General features: G+C 39.7%; 1 protein-coding gene across 2 annotated transcripts; it reads left to right on the forward strand.

Moving 5' to 3' along the window:
* Positions 1-8,549, forward strand: LOC108887004 (chitin synthase chs-2-like). Of its 2 annotated transcripts, XM_051067154.1 has the most exons (22): positions 1-100; positions 766-901; positions 1,135-1,323; positions 1,449-2,328; positions 2,453-2,636; positions 2,812-2,907; positions 3,136-3,297; positions 3,444-3,618; positions 3,717-3,818; positions 3,940-4,081; positions 4,181-4,381; positions 4,491-4,606; positions 4,734-4,902; positions 5,076-5,255; positions 5,377-5,655; positions 5,746-5,926; positions 6,020-6,054; positions 6,163-6,227; positions 6,408-6,518; positions 6,613-6,827; positions 6,946-7,040; positions 7,800-8,549. In XM_051067154.1, the coding sequence occupies exons 1-21, from the start codon at positions 75-77 to the stop codon at positions 7,007-7,009; spliced, it is 3,708 nt and encodes a 1,235-aa protein (XP_050923111.1). In that variant the 5' UTR covers positions 1-74; the 3' UTR covers positions 7,010-7,040; positions 7,800-8,549. The 2 variants fall into 2 exon arrangements, with proteins under 2 accessions (XP_050923111.1, XP_050923110.1); XM_051067153.1 differs by having other exon boundaries at positions 5,377-5,926.
* The last annotated feature ends 2,308 nt before the right edge of the window (positions 8,550-10,857 follow it).

Here is a 10,857-nt window from a genome sequence, read left to right on the forward strand (position 1 = left end):
CCTCAGAGGCTGAGTCATGCAGGTGCTTAAATTAATGACATTCAGTGAGAGAAACACCATTTGCCATATCCATCATGGAAGAAGATAAAGGCTTGCCCGCGTGAGTCTGCACATTAATATTATATGGTTTATATATTTTGTACAATTATATTGTTTAAGTAGAACTAATGTGAAAATAATGAAAATGTAGTAAGTTATTTCTACTTTTTAACATTTAAGTTTTATTGTAATAATTTAATATTTGAAGTTAGTTAAGTTAGAAAATGCAGAAAAGCAGAAAATGTGACAAAGATCAGGTCATCAGTATTTCTTACTCTCTTTAAGCTGTGTATATATTCACAGCACACCATCGTTTATTATTGTCATGAATTATTGTCATTATTATTATTATTATTTCAAATATTCAAATATCAACGCATATTTTATGTAATTACATCAATGTTATTCTATAGTGTCATTTTTTATATTTATATACCAGCACCCAGTTATGGACACTTCACAGGTGGAGTGACCATGTGTGAATACATCAATAAAATCCTAAACAGATCTTATATCCGATCACAGCTAGTATGGCATAAACATTTATTAAATGTTAATAAGTAACTTTGAATGTTAAGTTAATGTTAGGTTACCTCTGCTGTTACTGTTAAAGATACAAGTGTTTAAAAATTATGTTTTTATTTAACAAAATGTGTAATTTCTACTGTATTACTTTTCTATCTAACCTCCAACCTCAGAGCGTGACATTTTGTTGTCTCTATTCAGGAGGCCGTGGGACACTTTTCAAGAGGTCCCCGTCATCGAAGATGAGCAAACACCCTGGAAACTGATCAAACTACTAAAGATCGTCTCTCTGAGTCTAGTTGCACTGATTGTGTTTGGATTGGCTCTATGTAGCAAGGTTTGTTATTTTTATGTTTTTTGTTTGTTTGTTTGTTTTTTTACATTGCATGAATAATATAAATATGACTACAGCCAGAAATGCGTCACTTTCTTAGATGACACACAGGATTCCTGATTAAATTCTTGCACCCCAACTCTTTACATTGCCCTTTGTCTGTGGAGCAGCTGCTGATTTCACATTGCCGTCAGACTACAATATTAATTAACTGATGAGATGATTTTCTCTTTCAGACGTCTTTCCTCCTCCTCATCACCATGTCCAATGAAGGCACAAAGACCATCCCAGATGACCAGAAACCTGTCATTCTGTTGTGTATCGGCTGCTCTCTCATTGCCTCCAGTGTCTTTCTATTTCTCAAAAGCATCTGGAAGGCATGTTACAAAACATCAAAGCTGCCAAGAAAAGCAACTATTGCCCTGGTAAGACAAGTGTCAGCACCTTCTAGCTTTATCTAATCTCTGACTGATGCTTAAACCAGATCCTGGCTCCTTTTTTTAACCATGTTGTTGAATTTCATCCTCTTTTTCTTCTGCTTATCCCTCAGGTTCTGTTCTTTGAGTTTCTGGTGTCTGTGGGAGCAGCAATTCTCACCATTGTGGCGATGCCACACTTGGACATCGTGACCAACGTGACAATACTGAACGGTGTAGCGGTCCTCTCTACACTCCTACAGGTGATCGCTCAGTGCACTGCCAAGGAAAGGAACCGCTTCCTGCTGCCATCCATCACAGCCTTCATCCTCATTTTGCTCGGTTACGCCCTGTTCCTTGCCTTATACATCATGAAGGATCCTACTGATATCAAGATGGCCATTTGGGTGGGTCTGGCTGTTGGTGGGTCCTTCCTGGTGTCTTTCAACTGGTGGGAGACCTACTTCAGACTGATTGGTGATAACAGCAGCTCAGTCTTCCTCAAGAGCTTGTGTAAAGACATGACTAAGTGCCAGAACGTCCTGCATATCCTCTCCAGCCTGCTCAGGATTGTGGTGACCGCCTGTGTGCTTGGAGCCTACGTCCCTCTGGCCAAAATGGACTGGGTAATCGTGAAATCCATCCCGAGCCGTGAGACAAGGATTATAGCCATCACCATTGGGATCCAGCTGATCTCCTCAGCACTCTGCCACTGGTTCGCTGTTGCAGCCTGCAAGATGCACGCCCTGCGACGATGCTTCATCCTGCCTTTGTACCTGGCCTCTCTGGCTGTTATGGCTCTGCTTGTCGTCCCTGTCATTGTTTACTATCAGGAATACAGAATAAGTCTGAACGGGACAGCAAGCATCAACTTCACAAGCTACTGTAGTGTGGTTGTGGATGGAAGAAACCAAAGTCTGAAGGACAGTGTGTTCCCAAATCTGGTTTTAGATGTTACACACACTCTGTGCTTCCTGGACATGTCCAAAATAACTGACGTTGGCATACTGACAGGTAATGAACTGGTACCTAGTGTAAGTTACTATGACACTAATACATACATAAAACAAATAAAAATTTTCTCTAAAAAGTAATTGCATAATATAATTTTCATCTTGTTTTTTTTATTAATCTTCAGGTTCAGCAGTGTCCTGGTGGCTTGGGCTTGTGTTGGCCACTCTCCACCTGTGGTACCTCAATGTGTATCGCATTCAGAGAACCCAAGACCTGTTTGTCAGGAGACTGTATGAAGGAGCCTTTATTGAGCAGTCCCTGCTACTCAACACCCGGTTTGACATCCAGGCCAAGGGCAGGAAGAAGAAGTAAGTGTGTGATTGTGCTGCATGTGTGAGAGAATATAAAATTTTTTTCACACTGATTCTAAAAAGACCTTGGGTTCTTAGACTTGGGTTTAAACCTGAAGTTTAGACAGGTGTGAATATCTAAGTCTATAAAAAAACTGTCTGTTCTCAAATTTGCAAATCTTGTTATGTCCAGTTTGAAGGCACTTGAAACGGTGATGGTGTACCTGTGTGCAACCATGTGGCATGAGACCTACGATGAGATGATGAATATCATTATCTCAATATTCAGGTGAGTTAAGCAAACATTCTATGATATTTTATCTTTTCATTCCTTGGACTCTATCTCTGCTGAATCTCTGTAGCAAATATTTTTTGGGATTTCCTCATTTCAACGTTGTAGCTATCAAAAGAATTTGGGACTTGAAATTGAGCCTTGGCCCAGCCTTTAGCAGTGTACTCTAATTTTATTATGATGTATTTTCTCACAGTTTATCTTTATGTTTCTCGATCACTGCAGACTGGACAAGTACAGACCAAAGACAGACCCAAAGTACAATGATTTCACTTTTGAAGCCCATATCTACTTTGATGATGCATTTGAACATGTTGAAGGGAGTCAGGAGCGTCACCTCAACAAATATGCAAAGAATCTTGTGGAAATCATTGCTGAAGTTTACAAGTAAGAACCATGCTCACAGATGGTCTGCAGTTATGGTGCATTTTAGTATTAAATCTCAGAAATGACCATGAAGTCCAGGTCTGTCCTGAGACATTTTTAGGGAGCACAAATTAAAATCACAATGTTCTCTCATTGTCTGTCATCAGCATTTTCACAAACATCGATAAGAAGTTATTCAAACAGCAGCAGCAGTTCCCTGATCAGAAGGTCATAAGGACACCGTACGGAGGTCGTGTTGTCATCACTATGCCTCATGGGAACAACATTGTGGTCCACTTCAAGGACAAAGAACTCATCCGCCACAAGAAGAGATGGTCTCAGGTGGGAAAATAATCTCTAGACCCCAGAAAAGGTCAGATTGGAACATTTTTTGATTTGAGAAAGATTAGTTTTGATTATCATTATTTCTTATTTTCCAGGTCATGTACCTTTATTATCTTCTGGGCTGGAAACTCATGACAAAATATTATAGGCGCTGGAAGATGGGAGGGGAAGAAAAAGAACTGGAAGCAGAGGTCCAGGTGAAAAATTATGAACTTTTTTGATGATGTTAATGCATGCATGCTCTCAATTTCTCAATCAAACATAAAAGACTTTTACATTAAAAATGTAAAACAAAGCAAACTGTTTCTGTTCCTGCAGAAAGAGAAGCACAACACCTATCTCCTGGCTTTGGACGGGGACACTGACTTCCAGCCGGCTGCTGTGATGCTGCTCATCGATCGTCTGAAAATGTACCCACGTGTCGGAGCAGCATGTGGCAGGATTCACCCCACTGGATCAGGTTGGCACATAGTTTAAAAAGAAAAAAGAAACAGTTGAGAAAAGGGATAATGTGGAGAGTTGTGCAGAGGTTTACAATACCCCTGTATTTCCTCCACAGGTCCTGCAGTGTGGTTCCAGAAGTTTGAGTACGCTATCAGCCACTGGCTGCAGAAGACAGCAGAGCACGTGTTCGGCTGTGTGCTGTGCAGCCCTGGTTGCTTCAGTCTGTTTAGAGCAGCGGCGCTGATGGACAACAACGTGATGAAAAAATACTCTACCAAGTCCATGGAGGCGAGTCACTACATCCAGTACGACCAAGGTATCAGATGTTTGGTAGAACTCCCTGTCTCTCACCCAGTTTTAGTGACAGCCTCTTCTTTGTTTCTTCTTCCTCTCCTCACAGTAAATGCATCTTCTGTTCTCTGCAGGTGAGGACCGCTGGCTCTGCACTCTGCTGCTGAAGCAGGGATGGAGGGTGGAGTACAATGCAGCCTCTGATGCCTACACCAACGCACCTGAAGACTTCAAAGAACTCTACAACCAGGTTAGTATTCCCTTCAAATATTCAGAATCTGCACATCATCATCATTTACATTTATGAATGTGGATCTCATTGGGTATAAGTTGTCACAATTTCGTCAGTCGCAGTAATGTTCTTCTGCCATTTTTAGCGTCGGCGATGGGGACCGTCCACAATGGCCAATGTGGTGGATCTGCTGGGCTCCTCAAACATTATTTCCCAGAAGAACCCATCCATATCCAAACCTTTCATGTTCTACCAGCTCTTTTCCATCATCTCAGCCATTCTGGCACCTGCCACCATCTGCCTTTTGGTTGCAGGTTGGTGTTATTTTTGTGTTTGGGGACATAAAAAATCAGTGCGTGTGAACTTTTGTTCAGTTGTGAGATTGTGTGCTTATTCTATGCAATGGAATCAAAGCCCTTTTATCAAAGGCAAGAACAACATGTAAAATTCAGCCCTCTGTATGTTGCTCTTGTTTTGTGTCCTCCAGGCAGTTTGGCCTTCATCTTAAATATCCATTCTGCTGCTGCTCTGGTCATGTCTGTGATTCCTCCTGCCATCTACCTGGGTCTTTGCTTCAAGCTCAAGGCTGACACTCAGATCACTATTGCAGCAGTCCTGAGTGTCATGTATGCATTCCTCATGTTGGTGGTGACGATGTCCATTATTGGTAAGTTATGTTCAAACGGGTGTAATTTTATGCAGGCACGTGTTCTGACTTTATTTGGACTTTGTCAGATCTTTAAAGAGTAGCTGCTTAAAGCTGTATTCATCCATTTATCTTCCATCAGGCTCAATGGTGAAGGACAAAACCATCCTGACCCCCAGCAGCATTTTTGTTATCGCCATGACCACCATTTACATCATCACTGCCATAATGCATCCTCAGGAATTCCCTATAGTGTTCTATGGCGTTCTCTACATTATCTGCATCCCCAGTGCCTACCTCCTGCTCACCATCTACTCCATGGTCAACATGAACAACGTGTCCTGGGGCACCAGGGAGACAAAACCTGCTGCTGGGGCTGCCACACCTGCAGCTAATACCCCACAAACAACGAAGCAGAAAGGTAGATTTTATTTCTGTGGCACACAGTGCAACACTAGACCGGTATTATTGTTTGTGCTGACTGAACTGGGGATGATTTTTATTCTTGCAGCCAAAAGGACTTTCCAACGGTTCTTCTCGTGGGTTAAATGTTGTAATAAATCCAACAGAAGGTCTGGCGAAAGCCAGCTCTGTGTAAACCAGGAGAACATGATCCCAGAACCTGCACAACCCGAACCTCAGCCCCAAAACACAATTGTAGAAGACATAGGGATCCCAGAGGAAGAACAGAGGTAATTTCTGAGGGTGGAAAATTGATTAAAGTGCAATGTGCCAGTTATACAATATGTGAGATGATACTACTAATTTTTCTGTTTATGTTTCAGGCAAGCACCACCTGTTTTCGACTGTCCTAGCCAATGTAAGTCCTGACAATTTGGCAAAAATCATGTTTTTTGTGAAAAAAGTTCCAATATTCTTGCAAATGTTGATATTTTCTAATACCATCCTGTCTTGCTCTTTCCCCCAGGTTGGGTCACACAACTACAGGAGTCATCCAACGACATGCGACTGCAGGAGGACTCACTCGACCAGGTGTGTATGTCTCCCTTTGTCGGTTTTATTGATTGGATTGTCTAAACATGAACTATTTCTAGGATTATTAGAGTGATGGTACATGTGTACACAGAGCTAATTTCCTGTCCTATCTGTTTAAGCATTATGAAATGAACATAGAGAATAAATAATTGAAATGTTCTCTGTGTTTCTCTGCAGGAGGAGCAGGAGTTCTGGATGGAGCTTCAGGGGAGGTACCTTAAACCTCTGCCTGATGACAAAGAGAGACAAAAAAAGATTGCCAGTGACCTGCGGGAGCTGAGGAACAAGGTAGGTGTGAGGAACTGAAGCACCATACATGTCTCAACAAGAAAACTTTCTGCAGTTAACTTTAAATTAATCTTATCTTTCTCATATCACGCAGATCAACTTTGCCTTCTTCTTCCTCAATGCCCTGTGGCTGGTCGCAACCTTCACCCTGCAGGTCTTCGAGGCTGTCCTCTCCATTAAGATCCCAAAGTTCAACTACAGCCTTGTGGAAACTGGAGATAAAATACAAATTGATCCCATTGCTCTCATGTTCATTGTGGGATTTGCTTTGTCAGTCATAATCCAGTTCTTGGCCATGCTATACCACAGGTGACCACTTACATCAAATACCTGTTTGTTTTTTTTCCTCCACAGTGTTGTGATGCTCATGATGTTCACACATTCTAACTTTAAAAAAGTAACATTCTTGTTTTGTGTTTTTATCCAGAGTCTACACCCTGATCCATTATGTGGCCTTTCTGGACACTGAGCCCAGAGAGCAAAAGACATGAAAAACAAGACTCATACCAACAAGGCAAAAAGGTATTTACAACTATTCCTTTTGTTTCTACCAATACTAATCTAAACTAGTCCATTAAATCTTATTTAAAATATATTTATTTGAGGGAAGTTGTTTTTGCATACAGCAAGTTTCCAGTTTTTGAAAATAATATTTTTTTAAAGCTTTGTTGAGTTGTGAGAAGCTGGAGCACAATCAAAGAATGAAATATACATATAAATTATTAAATTATTATAAATGACACTAAATTAACATAGTTCTCTTTGAAGTCCTTTCAGTTGCTTTGTAGCTCAAAACTTTGGGGAAGCTCTGCTCTACTGCCTAAGACAAGTCAGGACTTGCAGAGAAGGCAGGTTCTTTGAAAAAGTTTTGAAGAAGGCACATTGTGGCCAAAACATTAGCAATGGAATGAAGTCTTTTTATGGCCATAATTCTCAATTGCTCTTGCTCCCAGTCTCATTGTGTGTTGACAGTCAGAGTCACCATGTGTCCCTGGTCACTCAGCATTCTTTGTTATTCTTAGAACTAAATTTAGTCTACACAAAGATCAACAATGAGTTGGATTTACCTCACTCTAATTAATGAGGGTTGTGCTACTGTAAACTAGTAATTACAGAAAAGAACATTTAATTGGCAAGCAAATACCTTCCTTCAATCACTGAGACCAGTGAAAATGTTATGTACTGACATTATTGAAGCCGCACCCTCCTGCTGATGTGGTTAAGTCACCTGCCAGGTGTGGTGGCATGTATATTTACTGGTGTTCATTAATCCCCACCCAGGTTGATCCTGTCTCCAGTACCACCTCCATCTCCAGCTCCAGCACCCAGGCGACTCAGAATTTGACAGTGAAGATGAGTACTACTCAGACTTGTACTACAGACAAAATGATGGAGGGACACTGGTGTAAACACAGACTTATGCACAAACATAACTTTTTAGCACTTTGAAATTTCCATGTATGTGAGGTTTTTACCAAAAATGTCTTTTATTGTATGTCTGTTATTTATGCTATGTTTACATTCATTCAAGTGCAATTTATTTCTAAAGTTGTAGTGAACCATTTTGTCACAAAGTGCTTTGCTGAAAAACAAAGGACACAGATTTAACCTGAAAATGTATTTTTAAAAAGTGGAAACAACTCAGGGGCAGAACAAGAACAATACAACCTGTAAAAATGTCATTGTGTGTGTGAATGTGTGTGTCGTGTGCAAATGAAAGCACCGCACAAAAAAAATCAGGTCAGTAAATGTAAAGTAACATTTTTATTGCTACTGTATTTATGAAATGTCTATTATGTTATGTTACACTGTAAATCTTGAGTTTGCTGCTTCTGTATTTAATGGACTAATGTGAAGAGGAATGAGTGAAGTTTAGAAATGCTTTAGATTATGTGAAGAACAATAGCACTGTCTGAGTCTACTGTGACAAACAAATATATGAAGCTCTTTTAATGGTGAAAAAAAGTCAGGGAAATCTTTTATGTTTGGTTCTATGTTTGGCTTGAATCCTGAAAATCGGGAAGTCTATAATCAGGGAATATTAAAAATAAATAAATAAATCAAAGATGAATTGATAAACTGTCTGATACTGTTTTAGAGCATGTTGTGTACTGAACTTATTGTCAGTTGCTTGTAATAATGAAAAAACTGTTTTATTAGAAGTTTGTCCTACTTTATTTATGATTTATATAATGAAGGATATATATTTTTGAAATAACTTGTTTTTCTTCTGAATGCTGTACAACAATGAATACAAGTCATTCTGTGGTGCTAAATGTGTAACAGTTGCTGCAGATAGTTTGAAAAAAAAAATCAAATTTGAAAGAGGAGAGAAAAAAAACATGTTGCAGATACACATTAAGGCAGGTCAAGTTTATTTATAAAGAGAATTTAAAAACAACCAGAGTTATTTTTGGAGAGGAAGAGGTTTCCAGAATGGGCAGAAAAAGAACTGTTAGGTGGGAGAGGAACCACTGGAGAGTCCTGGATACCAGCCTGGAGCTCAAGATAGTTCAGGAGGGCATCTGTATTGAAAATGGAGCTAAGGTCCAGTAAAAATAGTGGGGCACAATTTTCTGAGTCTAAACACAGCAGTACGCCACTGTAAACTGACTCAATGCAGTGTTGTGCCCTGACACCTGACAGTATTATTTTCTAAGGACAAGAGCTGAGAGTAGACGACTTTTTTCATAATTCTTGATGAGAACTTAGAAATAGGCTGGAAGTTAGAACCATATAGAACTGTTGCATCAATTTCTGATAATGGGATGAACACACTAGTGGAAGGTCTAGATTTCTTTCTTTTCCTCCTGTCTATCAGTTAAGAAACATTTGCTGAAATAAGAATTTTAAATTAAGAATGTTTTACATCGCACATCCAGTTTATTTATGAGAATATTTTCACTATCCTGTCCTAAACTCCCCCAGAACACGTTTTGGCATGGAGTAAAATACATGCATGAATCAGTGTTTCAGCCCTCTGAGGACTACCAGACTGTTGCATGGGCTTCTGAACTGGTGAAGCCTGCTACAGACAGAGAGAAGCAAGCAGAAGGGAAATAAATTGAGGACAGTGACAGGGATGATGGAGGAACAAGCAACATGAAGAAACAAAAAGGCTGACAGCGCAGACTGACTGAAGCAGAGGGTATAGTCAGACATGGTGATGGTGGCAGAGCTGGGTATTTGTAGAGGATTGATTATGAGGCACAGCTGGTGTAGCTCTGCTCTGACTCCAGCACACCTGCTTCCACTCAGACAATCACAGACACGGAACGAGATGTGGAGGGAGTGTCATAGTTTTCTGAGGCAAATGGGAGTTGGCACCCTCTCATTTTAACTTAATTCAATGAATATGACTACGCCTGGAAATAGGTGTGGAGTCACAACTTTGCACAACAAACTTAACATATAATTAAAAAATATTTTAGTGTAGGCCCACACGCAAATCTGCACTTGTGTGAATGTTTGGCCATGTTGAATGTGCCAGCTGTAAAAATATATGTCACTTACCTAAATTTATGATAAAAACAATCAAACAAAACAAATTGTTAATGTTACAAATAAGCAGCAAATGTTTTATTTATTTTGCTTTTCACCTTTTTATTTTGAGGAAATACATTTGTGGATTTGTGGATCATTTTTATTAAATTCTTTTATTTTTTATTTTTTAATTTCTATAAATATATGATCTGGGTTATTGGGTCATTTAACTCTAGCGTTTCATCCTTCAAGTTTCATGTCATAAATTACACAGGATATTATATTTCCCATATTGCAGCTCAACACTGTCAAATTTGCTTTGATGAAAGAAACAACATCCAGCAACTCAAAAAATGTGCTTAAACCTGCAATAACTGATTTTTTTTTTTTTTACCACTTGACTTTACAGCAATGCTCATTCACACATCCAGCAGTTCCAGACAGTGGTATCATATCATTCCACCTCTGACAGGTTCAGCAGTAGCTGCTCCAGAGGTTTTCAAACTGTAAGTTAGCCACTGAGGAACAGACATGAGGTGTTCATCAGGAAGTTAGTTTACTGGCTGCTTATCAGCACGATCTACTGGTGCAGCAGCAGCAGCGGCTGTGACACACAACTCATGGAGGCAATGAGGGCAGGCTACTTTAAAACCCTTAGTGCTGAAAAATCTGAGTCATGACTCAATCAAATGAGGATTAATCTGTATTACACCTTATTAATAAGATTGACAAAGAGCCAGATTAAATGTATATATCAATGCTAAAAACAGGCCTCTGTTTATAGCCTTGATCCTAAAAACAGTGTCACAGGAAGTTCTGGACAGTTCACTTCTGAGAAGAGACTGTATGTCAACAA

This window comes from Lates calcarifer, unplaced genomic scaffold (genome assembly GCF_001640805.2).
Source record: "Lates calcarifer isolate ASB-BC8 unplaced genomic scaffold, TLL_Latcal_v3 _unitig_1174_quiver_2159, whole genome shotgun sequence".
In the NCBI taxonomy this organism is placed as follows: Eukaryota; Metazoa; Chordata; class Actinopteri; family Centropomidae; genus Lates; species Lates calcarifer.

What these genes read in the sequence shown, in the direction of transcription:
- LOC108887004 (XM_051067153.1), top strand. Translation starts at nt 75, where the DNA reads ATGGAAGAAGATAAAGGCTTGCCCGC. An exon ending in GCCAAGGGCAGGAAGAAGAA is followed by an intron (nt 2,637 to 2,811) that starts GTAAGTGTGTGA and finishes TGTTATGTCCAG; the next exon opens with TTTGAAGGCACTTGAAACGG. An exon ending in GATTCACCCCACTGGATCAG is followed by an intron (nt 4,082 to 4,180) that starts GTTGGCACATAG and finishes TTTCCTCCACAG; the next exon opens with GTCCTGCAGTGTGGTTCCAG.